The following is a 22230-nucleotide window of genomic DNA, read 5'->3' as shown; positions in this document are numbered from 1 at the left end:
TAGGGAAGGAAATTTGCTGTTGTTACCTGGTCTTCCCTATGTAACTCCAGATCCATAGCATTGTGGCTGACTTTAAACTGTCCTTTGAAATGGCCTACTGAGTCACCAAATCGCAATCACAAAGTATAATCAGCATTAAAATGATTGTAAGGGTTCAAGAAGGCAGCTCACCACCACCATAAAGGATACTTAAGGATGGGCAATAAATGCTGTCCTAGTGTGGTGAACCACGTTCCACTGTTACTCACAGCTGTATATATATATATATATATATATTCACTGTTATTGTTTGTTCCATTGTTACTTACTGTTGTTGTTGCTTCTGTTGGCTCCACCCCTCAGGCTTTGTATATAGTTGGCTGATCTGTGGCCCTGCCCCCAGTGAGGGATCAGCAGCAGGCAAGCACACATCTCAGTGTATTAAAGCCACAATTTAGTTCTATAACTCACTTTGTCTGTTATTGATGGTCCATCACCTAGCCAGTGATTCCTCCATCCCAGGAATGAATTTAAAAAGCCCTGCTCAAGAAAGTGTACAATACTACTCCTCCTTTCATCCACAAGATATTTATTCTTCCCTACACACCAAGTTTTTTGCCTTTCTAAATGTGTTACTTCATGGGAGGATACAGTTCTATGACCTGCACTTGAACAAATTTACCATAGTTTACCCAAGTTGAGACGGAGAGAGCAGAATTTAACCAGATATCGCAGCCCAATTCTATAATTTCTCGTTACTCTCAGCCACTTTCCAACAGCAGTAACTAGACATTGCCATGTACATGTTCTGTCCAGCAGTCCAGGGTTGTGTTTTTCAATATGTCTTGATGGTGACAACATAACCGATATCACTAAGCTGGAATGGATCAGGGAGGGTTTTGCATTTGAAACTATTGCTGTTACTTCTGGTGGGGAGCAGGGAAGAGGGGATGTGGACTCACAGATTAGATAATAAATATTTTCTTATTAGTAAGATGTTTTGCTCCAGTGTGGTAGTGGATAGTTTGTTTAATATTGAAAATTGATGGAGGATGGTGTTCCTTTAAACAGTAGGACTACACTGTAGCCACTGGGTCATTCTTTTAATATGCCCATTATTTTGCAACTGAATAAACACTTCATTCAATAACATCCCCTGGACAAAGTGTGAATGACCACACATTTATCATAATCTGGGTTTAAAGGCACATTTCCAATATAGCAGGATAATACACAAATTACAAAACAGCTGTCCTTCCTCAAACAGCACCTTGTGAATTAGCCTTGAGCAATGTCAGATCTGTGATAGCTGATTGAAAAAAAAAGTCCAACACAATTAAGTAGCTTGCAGAGGATAGAATGGTCACTGAAAATGTACACAAATGAACACGAGGAGAAAATAGCATGCATTATAGGCAGAGAAAACAATTATTTAAGTTTCCTTTTTAAAAAGGGACATGTTTATTAAATGTATTTTTGATTGACACCCAGGCAACCTAATGCCATCATAAATGACAACTGCCAGTGATAAATAATGGCTTCTGTGCAAAACATTAAAGTGCACAGCTCATTTCAATCATTCATTATTAAACTGTAATTGATACAAGTCTGTTTTTGGTCTCAATACAAATGATGTAAAATTTTATCCTGAGGTGTTGATGTCACTAGCAAAACTGGCATTTATTGCCCACCCTTATTTGCCTTTTATCATGGTGCTAGTGAGCTTCCTCCTTAACCCACTACACATGTGATGAGAGTGTGGTGTTAGGGAGGAATGGTGATGTACATCTGTCAGAATTGTGTTTCCAGGACGTTGCTTGTGGTAGAGGTTTTAGGCTGTATCTGACAACAATCTTGAGACAAGACTCGAAGGAGTTCAGTTAAGTAATAGGCCTCAGCATAAACTGAGATAATTCAGCTTTGGCAATTGCTGTTCAGGCCAATGGACATGTCCACTCACAGCAACGTTCCTGCTTTGACCTATAATATGTATTATTTTACATATTACCAGTTCTGACAGGGAGGGGCTTCAGCTTGAATTAAATTTTTTCCAGGAATGGAAAAAATGAATGCCAATGGTCACAGATTATGCAGTCAACATGATGTAATAACAGAACACTACGTCCAAAGTTTGTCATGTAGGACCACTAGTAACAGGACAGCCTGTTCCAGAGAAGGTTACAAGTTGCAGTGTCAGAAGAAAGAAAATTAATCACAATGGGTATGTGTTTACTGGGATCATTTTTAAGACCATAGGAAGAGTATGAGGCACTCATGCCTGTCCCAACATTAAATATGATTGTGGCTGGCCTGTATTAAATTATCAAAAAGACCTAGTCCAGCATCAGGCAAATCTGTTGCAATAAAAGCTAATGTTGTCGATTAATAGAGTGATTATAAATAAATAACCAAAAGAAGATTCATTTTGTAAGAGATAATGGCTTTGATCCGATTTCATATCAGAGAAGTGTTCCAATTGTTACAAAGATCTGTTCTATTTGATATAAATCAGCTCCAAAATCAAACTGTGCTTACTAAAAAGGATTCTGAAAAGAATCAAGATCTTAGAAACTATTCTGAAAACAAGTCACAGTAATGTAGAAGTTGAATTCTTTATACTCCTTTTGTTCCTGTATAATTAAAAATACATATGAATTACTGGTATTAGTATAAATGAGGATTGGCAGGAACTACAAGTTGGGTAGTAGTTCTTACAAATGCACCAAGGGAGTACTGCAGATAGGTAGACCAAAGGTGATCTGCTGAAACTGCGAACATGCAAATAGAGTACATACTCAGGGACCCGGGTCTCTTGTCTATGCGGAGTGCGCATTTTCCCCATGTCTGCGTGGGTTTCCTCCGGCTGCTTTGGTTTCCTCCCACAAATTCCGAAAGACGTGCTTGTTAGATAAATTGGACATTCTGAATTCTCCCTCAGGATACCCGAACAGGCGCCGTGGTGTGGCGACTAGGGGATTTTCACAGTAACTTCATTGCAGTGTTAATGTAAGCCTACCCGTGACACTAATAAAGATTATTATTATTTCTTACAAAAAGTAAAACAGGTTTAAGGAGTTGAGTGACTTCATCCTGTTCTTATGAAAACTTGGAACAGCTGATACTGTGACATGGATTACAAATGTATTTAATTTCCTCAACCATAGTGTCATACACTGGGAGAGATCCATGTCCTAAACATGAGACAGATAGTTTATCATTATTATCCTTGGGATATCACACTTTCAGATTAAATGTCATGAATATAAACGAACCAACAGCTTGGAAAATAAATTTGATTTATATCATTCAAATTTTAAAAATAATACCAAAATGAACAATAGCTCAGCATTAAAATGTAGCTGATTTTCTATATTTAATTATTCTTTAAGGTCTCTCCCAGTACTCTGCTAAATGTTTATTACTGAACAAGTGTCATGGCAGCTACACAAGATCCACCTGACTTTGGAATGCTGACAAACAATTCAGTCATATTGTAACATTTACAGCTCATCGGAGTGAAAGTAGGACCCAAGTCAAATCCCTGAAGAGCCAGTCACAGCTCCCAATGGCCAGTTCTGTGGGGAAGCAGCTGTACATGAACAAGGAAGAAACCTAACACTGAAGTGAACATTGTAGAAATATAGAATTAGTGTAATAAACCACATATAAACAGGGAGCAGATCCAGGGAAGTACTATAACTGCGCACAATTAACACATCACAGGGAAACAGCACAACGGTCATTAATGCTGTACTGCACCAGTGTTACTGATACACATACACCCACATGTACTGTAGCCCAGTGTTACAATAGGAGACCTATGCCTACCAGCACCCTTGTGTTCTACAAAAGCAGATCTGTACACACCAGGACTATATTTCAGTGTTATAGGACAATGACAGGTATAGACTGTATCTCGGTGTTAAAGATAGTGACAGAGGGGCGGCGCAGTGGGTTAGCACTGCAGCCTCACGGCACCGAGGTCCCAGGTTCGATCCCGGCTCTGGGTCACTGTCCGTGTGGTATTTGCACATTCTCCCCGTGTTTGCGTGGATTTCGCCCCCACAACCCAAAAATGTGCAAGCAAGGTGGATTGGCCATGCTAAATTGCCCCTTAATTGGAAAAAATGAATTGGGTACTCCAAAATAAAAAAAAGTGGCAGAGCCTCGCAGTGAAAGAGCTATACCCATCAAAGTGCCCCAGTGTTGTATCCAGACCCGTCTCCATCCAATGGTATATAGTGACCGAACTGTACCCACTAGAACTGAAATTCCAGTGTTTATAAAGCAGAAACACTCTCCCCGGCCACCACTAAAGTCTGGAATTGAGAACATTTGTCGTTTTTTTCCATACCAAGGGAATATGGAAGGTAAGTTTCACACTTGCATGTCACTAAAATGAGTAACGATGCTGCCTATAACTTACTCCTTAGTCACAAACTATTGTGCATGATGTGAAAAGGAACCCACAGTAGTTAGTACAGCAATGTACTAACAGCCAGCCTACTCCTGAAACATGGTTGATATTTGCAGCTGATTTAAACCAAAGTAAATACCAACATCTTAAACTGAAAGATAACTCTGCAATACACCTGAATATTACCCTGTGTGGAGTTATATGAAAATATAATTCTCTGAGCAGCCAGCACCTGTTAAAATTCAGACCAAGAGACCGGAATAAAATGTATTGTTCCCCATTAATCTCAATCTGGCCACCACCCTCCCTCACCAACCCCTCCACCCCCCCACCCCTCACCCCGGATTCCCCAGTGTAAAATGCACCATCTCTAGAATGATTTGATTCACCAAATCACCAATACCATTTTCAGGAATAAAATTCACAAATGGGGTTTTGAATCAGAAGCTTCTGATGACTGGGTTTAATAACAGGGCCCAATATGATTTCCAGAATCTTCAACTGGGCACCCAACACAATGCAGCACGGTTCACCACCCGCTCACACCACACATCTGCACAAACACTACAAGAGTAGCTGTGCTTAAGAAACTTATAACCAGGTGCTGTATGGTTAAAAGTCTACATTAGTGAAACCAGAAATGAAGCCGCAAGCTCTACGTAAAGTCTGGCAGCACATTAAAAGCTGTTTGTAAGGGACTCTGTCGGTTTTGGCAGGAAAGGCGAGAATGGTGGAACTTGCAGATTTCTCTGCAGTCAAATGTTTTCTAGTTTGTTGCGAAATGTCAGTACTGGGGAAAGAATCATCGGTTTTGGGGACACTTTGTCCTGGTGTGTCCCGGCTGGTGACACAACCCACAGGATCGTGGCCTTTTTGCAGTTGGACCATTTCTGGAGGAGTTTCCATCCGGCCGTTTATTTGTCACCCCTGAGACAGGAGAAAAAATATATTAGATTGGAAGCTTTGAATGACTCAAATACCAACTTCTGCGAATGAGTTAAAATCATTTCATAACAAAGCAGTCATTCACTTAATTCACTGCAGGCCAAACAATAGTTTCTAGATATCATTTTTATAATATAAATTTAGAGTACCCAATTATTTTTTCTCCAAATAAGGGGCAATTTAGCGTGGCCCATCCACCTACCCTGCACATCTCTGGGTTGTGGGGGAGAAACCCACACACACATGGGGAGAGTGTGCAAACTCCACACGGACAGTGACCCAGGACCGGGATTCGAACCCGGGTCCTCAGCGCCGCAGTCCCATTGCTAGCCACCACGCCACACACCGCCCTCGCTTCTAGATATCTAATTGGTGGTGCCATTCAATGCCATCAACTCCCCTCAGCCAAGCCAACAGCCAAGCTCAGTACAATAAGCAACAGGAGTAAATTCAAAGTGGTTAATGAGGAATTTTAATCAACATTTCTGCCACTCTATAAATGTTCTATGACTCTAAATAACTCACTCTCTTCTTCATGGGCAGCACAGTGGTTAGCACTGCTGCTTCACAGTGCTCTGGACCCGGGTTCGATTCCCGGCTTGGGTCACTGAATGTGTGGAATCTGTACGTTCTTCCCGTGTCTGCGTGGGTTTCCTCCGGGCGCTCCAGTTTTGACCCACAAGTCCCGAAAGATGTACTTGTTAAGTGAATTGGACATTCTGAATTCTCCTTCTGTGAACCCGAACAGGCGCCGTAATGTGGCGACCAGAGGATTTTCACAGTAACTTCATTGCAGTGTTTTTTAAAAATATAAATTTAGAGTACCCAATTATTACTTTTCAATTAAGGGGGCAATTTAGCGTGGCCAATCCACCTACCCTGCACATCTTTGGGTTGTGGGGGTGAAACCCACGCAGTCGCGGGGAGAATGTGCAAACTCCACAGACAGTGACCCAGGGCTGGGATTCGAATCCGGGTCCTCAGCACCGTAGGCAGCAATGCTAACCACTGTGCCGCCCTTTCATTGCAGTGTTAATGTAAGCCTATTTGTGACAGTAATAAAGACTATTATGTATACACACCATAGACATGAAATCATGTGTTATCCACACACATTAATTACAAGCTATGGGATTTCAGAAATAAGTTAGAGAGCTACAATTTGCCAGTAAGCAGTGCTGGGCAGTGTGTTTGATGAAGAAACAAGGACAGTCCTGACTTGAGGTCCAGTTACCGTGTCACGTACCTGGTGGAACATTCTCATCAGCCCACTGGAAGAAGCCACACTGCTGATCTCTGGGCTTAGAGCAGGTATGGAACGCCCGTCCCTTGTTAGGTCCATCTTTCTGCACAGTGCGTGTCACGGCTAACTGATTACACATGCACATTGCATCCCCTCCACCTGAGGTTCCACGGCCTCCAGCTCGTTGGAAGCCTCCTGCACCAGGGGCCGCACTCCCCCTACCAACCGGTCCTCCATGACCTGAGTCACCTGCATCCTGGTCAGCCCACAGGAAAAAATTGCAGCTGCCAATGTTACATTTATAAAACCTCCGTCCCTGGTTTGGTCCCTCCTTCCGAACCGTCAGTAGCAGCGCTTCCTGGCCACAGTTACACACAACTACATTATCAGCTGCCATCTGTGAAGGGACAGTCCTGGATACTGGTTTCACAGCAACCTCTCGATTCTTGGGCAGAGTGTTCCTGTGATCCTGGAAAGACCGGTTCTCTGACCTGTTCTGTGGCAAATGGTTTGCAGTTTGATTGTTTGATTGTGACGCTCCTCGTAAATACCTCAGTTCCAAGATTTCTCTTAGCATTTCATCACACCCCCCAATACAACCAATAAACTCCAGGGGAACCAGTGGAGGAACGCTGCCTCGTTTGAACTTGAACTTTAACCTGAAAGTTTGAAAGAAATAAAGTGAACATAGGTTTTTTTTATCCTGAGAAACTAAGATTTGTTGGGTTTACATTTTGCTGCCTTAGTCCTTACCTGTGAATAGGGTGAGGTTTACATGTGGGGCATACACTTTCATCTCTGCTGACACCCAGAACAGAGTCAGGAAACCAGACTGCAGACTTACAGTTTGGATACCCTGTACACGAAAGATAAAACCTGCAACAAACAAGAATAAAGCACAGTCAATGGCAGTAACACCACTGCAACTCACCACTACCCTCACAAGGGCAATGAGGGGCAAGCATTAAAAAAATCAGTCCTGCCAACTACTCCCACATCACAAAATGTTATTCATTAAACAACTCAGCCCATCTTGGCAGCAGAATAATTTATGTTCTCATATAGCAGCTTTAATGGAATAAAACAACATTGGAGTAATTAACAAATTTGGTATTAGGGCAGTGACCAAAAACCTGGTTGTAAACTTGGGGTTTAAGGAGCATTTTATCGGAAGAGAAGAAGTGCAGAGAGAGTCATGATGTGAATTCCAAAAAGGATAGCATTAATGGAGCTGAGCCCACAAAAAAAAATACAACTGGAGAGATTCACACTGGAAGTGGATTGCACTGTTTACCAGGGGACTGGTATTGATAGATCACAAATTTTTTACACAACGGAAGGAGGCCATTTGTGTCGTGTTAGGTACACTGGATGCAGCTTAGAAAGATACTCCAGACCTTGAAGTTAGTTCAATCAGGTTTATTGAACTAACAGCACAGTTCTCTGTGAGTTTGACTCTCTGCTAACTTAAGTGTGGTTACTCTGTCTGACTGAACCAGACTAGCTCTTAGCCACGTGGTGGAGGTGTGATATTGTAACAACACCCTTGACTAACTCTCTAGATGTTCATCAGTGGAAAGAGGCGGAGTGTGAGTGCCTCGTGTCTTTTATAGTCGGATCCCACCCCCGAGTGTCCTGCCTGCTTATTGATCATGTCCTGTTCTCTGTGTCCATTAGCTGCTTGTCTGTATATCATTATGTGTGTGTCTGCATATCATGACAATTTGGCCCATCATGTCTGCACCAGCTATCCAAATGAGCGTTATGGCTTTGTGCCATTCTTTTGCCTTTTCCCTGTACCCCTGCACATTATTATAATCATCTAATGTCCTCTTGAATGCCTCGATTTAACTTGCCTCCACCACACTTCCAATCAGTGCATTCCAGACATGAACTACTGATTGTATGAAAATGCTTTTTCTCACATCACATTTGCTGCTTTTGCAAATCACCTTAAATCTGTGCCCTCTCGTTCCTGATCCTTTTATGAGGGGGAACAATTTCTCCCTATCTACTCTGTCCAGCCCTCTCATGACTTCAAACATCTCTATCAAATCTCCTCTCAGCCTTCTTCTCTCCAATCTATCCTCATAACTGTAGTAAGTGGTTCTGCAGCATAGAAAGGAGGAAGAATGAATGGCAAGAAAATGTTCAAAGACCTCAGAGAATAAAAACGGAGGGAATAGACAACAGTGGGAGCAAAACAAAGATTAGTGAAATGTCTTGATATATATGTGAGGCATTTTAATGTTTTGGACGGGTGCCGTGTTCTACAGTATATGTGAGAGTTTACTGAAGTCCTTGAAAAATATTTTCTTAAACAGGTGGTGAAATCCATAGGAAAATGTAATATTACATATGCTCCTAACTAATTATGCAAAAATGAGAAACATTTGCAGGACCTGGAAAAAACATCACCACCAGGGCATCACAGCAACAGAGGCAGGAGGAGTTTTGTTGGGTACAGGTAATCAACGGATATGGAGCAAAGACAGATAAATGAAGTTGAGGTAAGAATTAGCCATGATCTAACTGAATGGCAAAACAGGCTCAAATAGCTGAACGGCCTATGTATAAAGATATACTTACCCTCCATGTTTCTTTGATTTGAGAACCATGTCCCAACCACACTGAGGACATTTTCTAACAGGTTCCGAAATCTCCATTAGGAGCTCCTCGGACTGTGTCATTTCAGTCACGTTCCCGAAGTAATGGGATAGAGCCTCATCCAGTCTGTAAAAAACACATCACTGAACACTTAGTGTCTGTGCATCACTGTCATATAGTTCAAGATAAAATGCTCCAAAAGTTGCTACAACCCTCAGAAGCATGGACTAATAATTTAAAGAATTCAAGAATAAGTCCCTCCAGGGCAGTTTGAGAAGTTAACCCAATCATAAAAACAATGCGCAGAAGAACTGAAAAGTTAGTTTCAGTAAAAGTGACCATGAATCTGTCAGATTGTCATTAAAAGCCCATTTGCCATCCCTTCCAGGTCAGGACCAATATGGGATACAAACACGTGGACACGTAACTGTGCCCTTAAGTGGCCAAACAAGACATTCAGCTCTATCTAATGTTAGTACACAATTGGGCATGGACAATAAATGCTAGCCATGCCAGTGTCATCCACACCCCAGGAACAAGTAATTTAAAACACACTCACTTCTTTGCCTTTGCCACTGCCTCGATGAACACCTGCTTGTATTTCTGAACTTGCTGGTGCAGCACACTAAACTTGTCCTTTTTTCCCTCGCAAATAAGCTTCAGATCTGCCTCAAGCTCAGCTCGTAGATCTGGCTTAGACATCTCATATCCCATGGAGTCGTACCCTGCAGCAAAGGCACAAACAGTTAACACTCCAGATATTAAAATCCAGATACACTGAGCTAAGGGAGTCAAGCATTTATCTGTGTGGGATTAAGCTCGAGTATCTGCAATGCACAAGCTGTGAGTTTCCCTGGCAGGAACAACAGAGTTCAAATCCCAGTGCCCATTATTTGGGGGTGGGGAGGTTGCAGGATCGGGTACCCTGGAATCATAGAAGTAACAGTGCAGAAGGAGGCCATTTGGCCCATCGAGTCTGCACCGGCTCTTGGAAAGAGCACGCTACCCAAGCCCACACCTCCACCCTATCCCCATAACCCAGTAACCCCACCCAATACTAAGGGCAATATTGGACACTAAGGGCAATTTATCATGGCCAAGCCACCTAACCTGCACATCTTTGGACTGTGGGAGGAAACCGGAGCACCCGGAGGAAACCCACGCACACACGGGGAGAACGTGCAGACTTCGCACAGACAGTGACCCAAGCCGGGAATCGAACCAGGGAACCTGGAGCTGTGAAGCAATTGTGCTAACCACTATGCTACCGTGCTGCCCTTGTTTGGAAGCAACCTTTCCCTCCCCCAAGGTTACATCCAGACAGCCTAAACAATCTCTTCCCTCCCCCCCCCCCCTCCCCAAGCAAGTCATTATCCTTCACGCAACACAACGTGGCACCACTTTGAGGTGTCAATTACATAATAAGATGCTCTGTTAATGGAAGTATTTCCATGTCCCAACACCACAGAAAGCAAGAGTGCAGGAACATTGGCCCATTGGACCTGCTGCACTATTTTCATAGTTACATCAGTACTCTCACTCTCTCATGTATACTGTGAACAGTTTTAGTGCCCTTATCTAGGGAAAGATATACTGGCATTGGAGGCAGTTCAAAGAAGGTTCACTAGGTTGATCCCGGTATTGGGAGGGATTTTTTTTATGAGTGGAGGTTGAGTAGGTTGAACCTGTATTCACTGGAATTTAGAAGAATGAGAGGCGACCTTATGGAGATATATAGGATTCTCAGCGGGCTTGACAAGGTAGATGCTGTGAGGTTGTTTCCACTTGTGGAAGAGTCTAGGGCCAGAGGACACAATCTCAGAGTAAGAGGTCATTTAAGACAGAGAGAAGGAGGAATTTCTTCTCTCAGAGAGTAGTGAGTCTGTGGAATTTGTTACTGCAGAGGGCCGGAGAGGCTGGGTCATTCAGTACGTTCGAGGTTCAGATAGACAGATTTTTAATCAGTAAAGGAATCAAAGGTTATGGGACTACGGTGGGAAAGTAGAGTTGAGGATTATCATTTTAGATCAGTGATGATCTCATTGACTCGATGGGCCAAGTGGCCTACTTCTGCTCCTACGTCTTATGGTCAACCCCAGTTCCCTTGCTTCTTGCTATATCACTAATAGATATTTTTTCCTTTTCCAGATTTGGTTCTACATCAATGACCATCTGGGACACCAAATTCCCTAAACTGGGAGATATTTTTCTTGGATTTCTTAGTGACTTCAGTTCCAACACAAAAACTGTGCCCCTAACTGGCGAAATCTGTGCAGCTCCCTCCTCCACACTCAATTAGCATTCACATAGACAGTACAATTTACTAATTAATTTAATTTCACCGAGGGGAACCAAGTTAGAGGTTACTGAGTGAAGAAGCTAGATTTATAATTACATCAATACATAAAGTTCTGCAGAAAATGATTTCAGAAAATAAAATGTTGCATTTGTTTAAAAAAGCGTTTTAGAACTTTTGCTGTCACCTTCTACCAAACCCATTCCTAATTCCCCCGGGAGGAATCTTTGATCTGGTGTCAAGCCCACATACATTCGAGATTTGATCGTTTCAATGTGTTCTGCGTGAGTGGCATCAGTCCCTGAGAGGAAACAAATATACATGTCAGTGGCAACATAACCCCACAGGCTCCAATGTATTATCACACGCATACACAGACTCTGGGGTGCTCCTCTGCCCCTGCCAAGGCTGCCCCCATTGATTTTTGTCAGGGGACAGGGGGGAAAGAGACCGAGAGAGGACCACCAACAGAGGACCAGGTGAATCCAAACACAGAAGCTAAATCTAAGCCTCTGCTGATGTAACCTTTGGCAAAGCAACAAACATCCTCTCTGTTGAGCAACGCAATGAGTCTGCATTGAATATTATTTCAGTTCAGTGTCACCAGTCACTCCTGTAAGCAGACCTCATAGCTCTTATGATCCCAAAGTGCATCGTTATTGCTTAATGTCTAATTCAACAATGCAGGAACTATGGTAACCTTTTGTTACACTTACTCACACTGATCTCCAACACATACTGCCACATGCACTCATTTCAGAAAGAAAAATTTAGCTCACTAGTAACTGTGGGCCAACCTTTCTCCAACAAACTGGTTCAGTTTGCACAAGACAGGTGATTGCAGAGAAAGTAAAAAATGCATCTATTTCTTAAGGCTTCGTGTACCTTGGAAAATAAGGAAACAATCCACTCTGTCCCTTGAATTACACAAGAGCATTGGTGGCTGGACTATTATGTACTGGACTGGTCTCCTTATTTGAGGAATGTTTGAAGTGCTTTGGAAGCAGCTCAGAGAAGGAGTACTGGACTAGTACCTGGAATGTGAGGGTTGTGTTATGAGGAAAGGTTGGAAAAGTTAGGCTTGTATCTGCTGGAGCTCAGAAGAGCAAGAAGCGACTTGATTGAAACATACAAGATCTTGAGGGGTTTTGATAGGGTGGATGTGGAGAGGATGTGTCCTTTAGGGGAGACTCCAGAACTAGGGCTCACTCATTTAAGGCCATAAGACATAGGAGCAGATTTAGGCCATTCGGCTCATCGAGTCTGCTCCGGCAGTCAATCATGGCTATGTTTCTCATCCCCTTTCTCCTGCCTTCTCCCGATAACTAATGATCCCCGTATTAATCAAGAACCCATCTATCGGTCTTAAAGAAATTCAGTATACGACCATAAGACATAGGAGCAGAATTAGGCCATTCGGCCCATCGACATTTAAGACAGAAATGAGGAGAAATGTTTTCTCTCGGAGGGCCGTGAGTCTCTGGAACTCTCTTCCTCAAAAGGCAGAGCTCGACAGATTCTTGACAGGCAAGGGGGTCAAAGATTATCAGGAATAAGTGCGAATATGGGGCTGAAGTTACAATCAGAGAGCAGCACAGTGATTAGCACCATTACCTCACCGCACCAGGGACCCATGTTTGTTTCCTGCCTTTTGTAACTGGCCGTGTGGAGTTTACACATTCTCCACGGGTTTCCTCCAGGCGCTCCGGTTCCCTCTCAGTCCAAAGATGTGCAGGTTAGGTGGATTGGCCTTGATAATGCACTGGGTTATGGGGATAGGACGGGGGATTGGGCTTAGGTAGAGTATACTTTCAGAGGGTTAGTGCAGGCTCGATGGGCCAAATGGTCTCTTTCTGCACTGTAGGGATTCTATGATCTTATTGATAGGCACAGCAGGCTCGAGGGGCCGAGTGGCCTACACCCGCTCCCGATTTGTATGTACTGATGGGCCAAACTCAATTTACAAATTAGCAGTCTCTAAACTGGTTGGGACTCATTTTTTACTGAACAGGTCAAATGTATTCTCAAGTCAGTCTTTGGCTTACTTGAAGAGCCTCTCACTTGCTGTTCCAGGTATTGATTTACCTTACACTGACTTGCAGAGGCAGAAAGGGAAAGGTTGACTTCTGACCCCTCCCTCAGCTCTGTGTTGTTTTGGATTGGTTCATCAAGCTGCCAATCAAAGGTACCACCTTGAAAAAGAAACCTCCTGCTTTGCAAGGAGCTGAAGAAACTAAATAGTCTAATTAGCTAACCCCCCTACTGGGCACACTGAACAAAAAACATTCTGGCATGAAGGGGTATTAGCTCGAGTCAGGATTTGTGCTCAACAGCTTGAATGTGGAAAGAGAGGACACACCCGAGGCGATAGATTCAACTGGTATTTCTGATCCTCCCAGAGATCTTACCTATCTCTGGACTTAACCTTTGTGAACTATGTTACGACCCCTTTGGGGGCCAAGGACTGCGCTGAATACAATTCCCCCCTTTACAGCTGAGTATGAACTCCCCTGGTAACTGAGGGCGGGGTTTCCCCTCAACACGATGGAACCATTCAGTCTAAAAACCCTGGATGCAGGTGAGGGAGGGTGGCCCTTCGGGGAGAGGAGTCGCAGTTTTGTTATTTGTGTATATCGCAATAAACCTGTTGTTCAATTCTACCCTACCATGCATTCCTGTTGTCTCTCTCATCTGGTTCCACAAACCGAATCAAATATAATTGCATTTAACGCAAATTAAATCAAAACCCATTCTAACAAAGGAGGGGAAAACCTCTCAACATTAAAGCAGAGCCAGGAGAACCACATTCAAGCACTCAAACTGTCTTCACCCAATGCCCACACATGCCAGCACGAGCAACTGAAGAGGCAGGAATTACTTTCCGACCCCTAATAGCAGTGGCCACTCTAACTCTGCAAAAACCAGGATCAAATCCAAGATTCAGGTCAACATGGTTCAGTATCACACCAAGGCAGTGCATTCAGCCACAGAGCCATTTAAGACTGCTTAATAAGAGGAATCCCAGGCTTTAGACTAACCTATGCCATGCTTCTCCATTAGAGCAATAAGATCAGCCTCAGTTAGGAGTTGAGGTGGACTTGTTTCGCCATCGACCATCTCAATAGTAGTGGGCTGGAACTTCTTGCCTCTCTCATACACAGGTATAACCTGGAACAGAGACTCCATCACTTTAGAACCACATTAACTCCTGAACAATCACTTTTTTCCCCCAAATCTCCCCAGATGACTCTTGGTTGAGGACCAGGATGAGCTCTGGAATCCTACCAAGCTTCCATTATTTTTACCAGCTATTCTCTCCTTTCCATACAAACAATCCTCTGTAAGTGAGCCTTGAGTGGGTTTGAGCAACATTATTTTACTGAAAAAGAATTCACAGTTAGACCCAATCCTGTCACGTTTGCCCAACCCTAACCTCTGACATACACTACACTACCTCCAATAGATTTATCAGTTTAACTTTGCAGGATGTCCAATCAGAGCAGGAGCAGGAACACCTCCCATGTCCAGCAGTGCTGAGGACAATTACAAGCCACACTCCTGAACAAATTAAACATTCAACATATGCAAATCATTAGCTTAATTTACTAACCAAATTTTACAATTTTGCTCCAGTCCCCAATACAATGATAAAGGTTTGCCCCGTCCGGATAGCAACATAATACAATACAATAAACCACTCCCTGCTATAATCAGGGTGGGCGAGAACACAGATAAAAATGTCTTTACTGGGGCGGCAGTGTGGCTCATTGGTTAGCACTGCTGCCTACGGCGATGAGGATCCGGGTTCGATCCCAGCCCGTGTGGAGTTTGCACATTCTCCCAGTGTCTGCGTGGGTTTCAACCCCTTAGCCCAAAGATGTGCAGGTTCGGTGGATTGGCCACACCAAATTGCCCATTAATTGGAAAAAAATTGGGTCCTCTAAATTTTTTTAAATGCCTTTACTTCGGTTTACACACAATACCTTAGTGTTCCATTTGTCATATGGATAAACCTCCAGATAATTCCGTGAAACAATCATTAGGCCGTGGCCGGCAAAGAGCTCTCTTGCAATATCTATCTCCACGGTGGTTTCCTGTCCCTGCGCATCCTGGGAGCAGCATGCCAGAAAATGGCGCACAACAAACTCATAGACACGCTGTTCATTTCCCTAAAAAACAGGGGAAAATATTTAGCAAATCTAAATATTTCCAAAAATACTACACTAAGTACTGCATACTCATATACTAAGTATTCTAACAGCTCAGTATATTCCAAACAGAATAGACTTCAACATATGCCATTCAAATTCAAGATGGCAGAATTGGTTAATTTTAGAACTGAATCCCCCAGATTCATCGATCTGTCAACAGTTCAACTCAGCTCTCCCCCAACCCAGTGGACCAGAGGTCAGCTTTGCTCCACCCTGTGAGCAAAGTGAACAAGGAAAAAGATGGAAAATTATAGGCCAATTAGCCTAACCTCGGTTGTTGGCAAGATTCTAGAATCCATTGTTAAGGATGAGATTTCTAAATTCTTGGAAGTGCAGGGTCGGATTAGGACAAGTCAGCATGGATTTAGTAAGGCGAGGTCGTGCCTGACAAACCTGTTAGAGTTCTTTGAAGAGATAACAAATAGGTTAGACCAAGGAGATCCAATGGATGTTATCTATCTTGACTTCCAAAAGGCCTTTGATAAGGTGCCTCACGGGAGACTGCTGAGTAAAATAAGGGCCCATGGTATTCGAGGCAAGGTACTAACATGGATTGACAATTGGCTGTCAGGCAGAAAGTTGGGATAAAAGGTTCTTTTTCGGAATGGCAACCGGTGACAAATGGTGTCCCGCAGGGTTCAGTGTTGGGGCCACAGCTGTTCTCTTTATATATTAACGATCTAGATGACGGGACTGGGGGCATTCTGGCTAAGTTTGCCGATGATACAAAGATAGGTGGAGGGGCAGGTAGTATGGAGGAGGTGGGGAGGCTGCAGAAAGATTTAGACAGTTTAGGAGAGTGGTCCAAGAAATGGCTGATGAAATTCAACGTGGGCAAGTGCGAGGTCTTGCACTTTGGAAAAAAGAATAGAGGCATGGACTATTTTCTAAACGGTGACAAAATTCATAATGCTGAAGTGCAAAGGGACTTGGGAGTCCTAGTCCAGGATTCTCTAAAGGTAAACTTGCAGGTTGAGTCCGTAATTAAGAAAGCAAATGCAATGTTGTCATTCATCTCAAGAGGCTTGGAATATAAAAGCAGGGATGTACTTCTGAAGCTTTATAAAGCATTAGTTAGGCCCCATTTAGAATATTGTGAGCAATTTTGGGCCCCAGACCTCAGGAAGGACATACTGGCACTGGAGCGGGTCCAGCGGAGATTCACACGGATGATCCCAGGAATGGTAGGCCTAACATACGATGAACGTCTGAGGATCCTGGGATTATATTCATTGGAGTTTAGGAGGTTGAGGGGAGATCTAATAGAAACTTACAAGATAATGAATGGCTTAGATAGGGTGGACGTAGGGAAGTTGTTTCCATTAGCAGGGGAGACTAGGACCCGGGGGCACAGCCTTAGAATAAAAGGGAGTCACTTTAGAACAGAGATGAGGAGAAAATTCTTCAGCCAGAGAGTGGTGGGTCTGTGGAATTCATTGCCACAGAGGGCGGTGGAGGCCGGGACGTTGAGTGTCTTCAAGACAGAAGTTGATAAATTCTTGATTTCTCGAGGAATTAAGGGCTATGGAGAGAGAGCGGGTAAATGGATTTGAAATCAGCCATGATTGAATGGTGGAGTGGACACGATGGGCCGAATGGCCTTACTTCCGCTCCTATGTCTTATGGTCTTATGTGAGCCGCAGGTCAGCCGTCCTCGACCCCCTTGTGCTGCAGGGTCAGCCACAGATTAGCCCATCCAACCCACCCTCCTCCCCAGGGCTGCAGGTCCTCCCCCACACTGCCACCCCAAGTCACCCTGCCCTGCATGTGCCACAGATCATGGCCAACTGAAGGGATTTACACAGAACAAGTTCAATGTCAGTGCAAAGGCAAAACCCTTCACATCAATGTTTACGTTATGTTGTAAATACAGTCCACCTTTCCAGGTCAACATCCAATTTATGTTTGAACACCTTGATAACGGTCTCCATAGCCTTGCACAACAGATTAACAGCTCATTATTCTTTGAGTGGGGAAGTGTTTTCTAACTACTTCTGAAATTTCATTGAAATTTACTTCTTCTAGTCCCACTACCTGACCTATCCTGAACATTCTGGGTTCGTCTCAGCTATGCACCGTCATGAGGTGGGCACTCTGCCTGTAATGACTGCAGCGATTAAGCTCCTCTAATCTTTCATCAGTGTTACATTTCCAATCAATCTTTCTGCTTGATTGTGCTCTCCCAGTGCCTGAACACAATGCCACTGCGGCAATGGGTGGTTCGCGATCCTTAAAAAGTTCAATTTACCAAGTAGGCCAAATTAGTGCTGTTTGCTGTCTTAGTATTTTTAAACTGCATTCAATTATTCTATTCCCTATAACCACTCCCTATTAGTCACCATGTAAGAGACGTCTGTCAAAGCAAAGACCAAAAGTAGATCCACTTTCTCTGACTCAGCTGCTGTCAGTTACACTTGGGAGCAACTCTCTCTATTGTCCTTCCACAACCCACATGACTTCTCTCATGATAATTTTTTTTGCAAATGTAACTTTTAATTTGATGAAAAGAATAAAAATTCTCACCATTTACAGATGTATTTGCAAACTTTTCCCAAGATAGGTTCACTTTATTAAAATAATAGATTAAACAAGCAAAGCAAGGTTACAATGCATTCTTAAAGGTGCCAATTGCAAGACAGGGTAATTACCTGCAGGTTGTTGGTGTATTTAGTCGGATGGATAGGTGGATGGGCCTGGTCGGATTTGCTTCCATTTCGGGGTGTTGGCCCACCTCTGTCCAAAATACCCTGAGCAAATGCCCCCCAATGTGGGTCCACGGTTTGCTGCTGCACCAATGTGGAGAGGTTCAGGTCTTTGGGGAAGATGTTGGTTTCAGTGCGAGGGTAGCTGATGTATCTGCACAAATAGAAACGAGGAGCAACTTAATAAGCATGAAATTGAGTGATCTCTTTAATATCACAAATATTCTCAATCCCACACTATCTTAATCGGCCTCTGTCCTGGGCAGCTTCATGCCAAGGTTTGAGTGGAATGGGCAGCAACCCCTTGTATCTCACCCAAATCATCCACTCTCTGTTTGAGCCTGGACAGTAAGTCTCTATAAATGGTACAACATGAGTAAGGGCAGCACAGCCAAGCCTGACCCAGTCCTCATCCACCATCCACATCAGTGAAAGGGAGTATACCCATGAATTGAACTCATTTTTCGACTTCCCATGACTCACCATTCACAAAGACACCAACTCACATTTATACAATACATTTAATGCAGTGAGTAGCCCAAAGTTTTCAGTAAAAGCAAATATAGCAGAGTCAAGAAATAGGACCAAAAGCACAATGGAAGAAACATTTGAAAAGATTTTATAGACTGGGAGAGATGTAGTGAGACACGGGCCAAGGGAGAAAGATTGCGAGTAGAATCAAGACAGCTGAAGGCTCTAAAATACATGGTAAAAAATTAACATTACTCATATAGTAAAATATATATACTCATATAGTAAAATATATATTCTAACAACAGCTAGACTGCAACAGAACGCTGTGCCTCACCCTTGTGTGTACAGCTTCTCCGCTATCTTCATTGTCTCCTTTGCATTGATCTTCAGCTTCCTTGAAGACAGCTTCTCCAATTCCTAAATTGGAAACAGAAGTTGTTCTTTTTTTTAAAATTCAAATGCCAGTCCTGATTAAGATTGTTCAAATACTTTCTGCTAACAACCAATCCTTCCTTGTACGTGCCCTTAATGTAGCAAACGGCCACAAAAGGCTTCCAACAGGCAACGGCAGAGTTGAAACATCAAGCGGAGAAGAATTGGGGAAGGCAAGAAAAAGATTTAAAAGAAGGAAAGGATATACAGGATCAATGTTAAAAAATCCACAGGGTGGCATGATGGCACAGTGGTTAGCACTGCTGCCTCATGGAGCCAAGGACCTAGGTTCGATTCCGGCCTCTGGTCACTATCTGTGTGGAGTTTGCATTCTCCCAGTGTCTGCGTCGGTCTCACCCCCATAACCCTCATGTGCAGGATAAGTGGACTGGTCACGCTAAATTGCTCCTTAATTAGAAAAAATATAATTGGTTACTCTTAAAAAAAAAAATTAAATATTAAAAAGCCCTCATGGCGACATCACAGGAGCAGCTGTGTTTTCATTAGCTCTGCTCATTGTTTAATCTTTATTTTTATCCTTGTGCACGCCTTGTGATGTCTATTTTTGGTTTACATGCTTCGCCCATGTTCCGAGACTGGTTGGTCAATCAAACGTTCCAGCACTATTGAGTAGAGACGATTATCACAATCCCAGACCAGATCCTAACAGTTGCTAGGATACTGGTCAGAAATCCTCATATTATATTTAATTTGTCAGACTGTGAGGAAAGGATACTTCGCTCCAGGAGTAATTGCATGTATAAATGAGGGTATGGTGTATTAAAACAAACTTTATTATTAGCACAGTCTTAAACTAACTTTAATCTCACAAAGGAAACTATCTTGCAATTACCAGTTAAACAATGCTCAACAATAAAATAAAATACTTTATTTCCCAACTGCTATCTTTACATCTACAATCAAGCAAACCCATCTCAGGTCAAAACCCACTTTTAAGTGCAGTTAGCAGACCAAAGTTTACTTGCTGTATAGCGATGTCTTGGATAAACTGTTCTGAGAGAGAGATGCTTCAGGAACCAGCCTGCAGATTACCTGTGTCAAACTACTGTTTAACTTCTCAGAATATGGTAAAAAAGTTCCTGTTGTGTTCACAGTCAAATCTTTAACTCACTGTGTTCAGAAGCTGCTAGTCTGTTCACAGACAGATCTAAAACTGACCTCAATAACTGAACTGCTTCAGCCCCTGGCCCCTCCCATTAACTAAATCATCTCAATCCCACTAACTGGGTTATGGCCATCTTACTACAGCTAAACACAATGTCTCTAATTATCTACTCCCCAGGAACTTCCATTCTATAAACAAAATTCCATTAGCTGAATTGGAATCCATGGTTGGAATGAATTATGATCTTACTTTTATGATGCTTTAAATGCACCTCTGTAGCCACAAAGCCTGGTTGTCTTTCAAACCCGGATTTAAAAAAAACATTATTGCAGCAAGTCCGATACACACCCTAACCCAGGCTATTAATCATTACTGCACCAGCCACATATAATACAAGATATATATGAAATTCCTAGATTCGTCACACAAATGCTTTAACCCTCGTTGGTCGTAGTGCCTAGCGGGAGTTAGGGTGGTGCCTCTTCAGTGCAGGACGTTGAAGCCCAATTTAAAGAGCTGTGAGGCATCTTTATGGAGATGACGGCAACGCACTAGGAAGTCCTGGTTGCAGAGAGAGTACTGTCTTTGGTGGAAGCCCACCTCTGTGCGGTTGAGTTCCTGTTGCACGGCCTGTCGTCCATCCTGGGGAGTTTGGGTGAGGAAGAGCAACCAGTGGGAAGTCCAGATGTGCCTGGTGTCTCTGGTGGAGAGGTTCCCAGCCGAGTTTGAGAACTGGCTGCCATGTTTTGAAATCTTGATCTGGAGGTTGGGCAGCTGAAAGTCGATGGAGGACATTTAATCCTGTCCCCGAGGCCTGTGGTTGGGTTGGTCTTCCAATCTTGGGTTGGCAGTTCTGTTCCTGCTGTCAGTTGAGAGGGATTGGGGTCGCCTGAGCCGGCTGTGTCATCCCCCACTCAGGGAGTCTAGATTGTTGACTCTCTGTGCTTGGTCTAGTCATCATATTGGAAGTAATGAGGCTCATGTCCAGATTGGTGGAATCCTTCGAAGATCTGGGAGAGTGCTCTCCATTTCAGATCCCGCTTTCGTTCTTCAGTTGTTATCCTGGAATTTACTCACTGATAATCATGTTTTGTTAATGGTGGCAATTTATCTGTTTGCAGGGTAGTAAATATTGCGGGTTGACAAGAATTTATCATGTTAAGCTTTCAGGATTTAAAGATTTGTGCAGTTTCTTTCATTCTGTGTGTGTGTGTGTGGGGGGGGGGTGTTTAGGGGCTGAGCATAGCTGGAGGGATGGGTGGAAGGTTAGTTCTGTCCTTGCAATGTTCTAAGTAGGTCCCTATAATTTAATAGCTGTACATTTTCTTCTCCAGGCCCAAACTGTCATGGATGCGGATCTATGTTGGCTTTTGAGTGGCCTAATTATTATTCCTTTTTTTTTGAGCGGTCTAGGCTATTGGGGGGGCGGTGGTCCCATGGTTCTGGGGGTTTGTGGGGGTGCCCTTCCTCTTGAGGGCGCTTCCCAGTTTGGGGATCGCTCTTACATCTCTCCTGCGTTTCCTCCGTTTAATGATTGGGACCAGTTTATGCTCCTTTTGTTTCTTGGCCCCACAATATCCTGTTGTTGGTTTGAGGATGGTACTGGTGGTCTGGTGATTTGTTTTATCTTTGGATCTGGGGCCAATAGATGGGAGTGTGGAAGTTCGGACTCTTGCTCTTGGCTTTTGCTCTTACTCTCTTTTTATTTCTACAGGAGACCCTAGGCTGAGTATCAAGGTTTGGTTGTGCCCTCTCTCTGACTTTGTTTTTGCTATTTTGTCATCTTGAAGGTACAGGA

General features: G+C 43.3%; 1 protein-coding gene across 4 annotated transcripts in view; it reads right to left on the bottom strand.

Annotated features, from left to right (window-relative positions):
- Nucleotides 1–1067: 1067 nt before the first annotated feature.
- top3a (DNA topoisomerase III alpha) overlaps nt 1068–22230 on the bottom strand; it is a 52145-nt gene continuing 30982 nt past the window's right edge. For 3 of the 4 annotated variants that reach the window (XM_072481222.1, XM_072481224.1, XM_072481226.1), the window contains 10 exons: nt 19209–19291; nt 18347–18554; nt 15471–15656; nt 14526–14655; nt 11675–11788; nt 9751–9916; nt 9174–9317; nt 7338–7460; nt 6588–7243; nt 1068–5323 (listed from right to left, as the gene is read on the bottom strand). In XM_072481222.1, coding sequence (XP_072337323.1) covers nt 5199–5323; nt 6588–7243; nt 7338–7460; nt 9174–9317; nt 9751–9916; nt 11675–11788; nt 14526–14655; nt 15471–15656; nt 18347–18554; nt 19209–19291 — 1935 coding nt within the window. In that variant the 3' untranslated portion in view covers nt 1068–5198. The remainder of the gene's footprint in view (nt 5324–6587; nt 7244–7337; nt 7461–9173; nt 9318–9750; nt 9917–11674; nt 11789–14525; nt 14656–15470; nt 15657–18346; nt 18555–19208; nt 19292–22230) is intronic. The other variant, XM_072481225.1, reaches the window with a different exon arrangement.

The sequence above is a fragment of the Scyliorhinus torazame genome, chromosome 17, assembly GCF_047496885.1.
Source record: "Scyliorhinus torazame isolate Kashiwa2021f chromosome 17, sScyTor2.1, whole genome shotgun sequence".
NCBI classification, from domain to species: domain Eukaryota; kingdom Metazoa; phylum Chordata; class Chondrichthyes; order Carcharhiniformes; family Scyliorhinidae; genus Scyliorhinus; species Scyliorhinus torazame.
The sequence above is the reverse complement of the archived record's forward strand: the minus strand, read 5'-3'. Positions and strand labels throughout refer to the sequence as shown.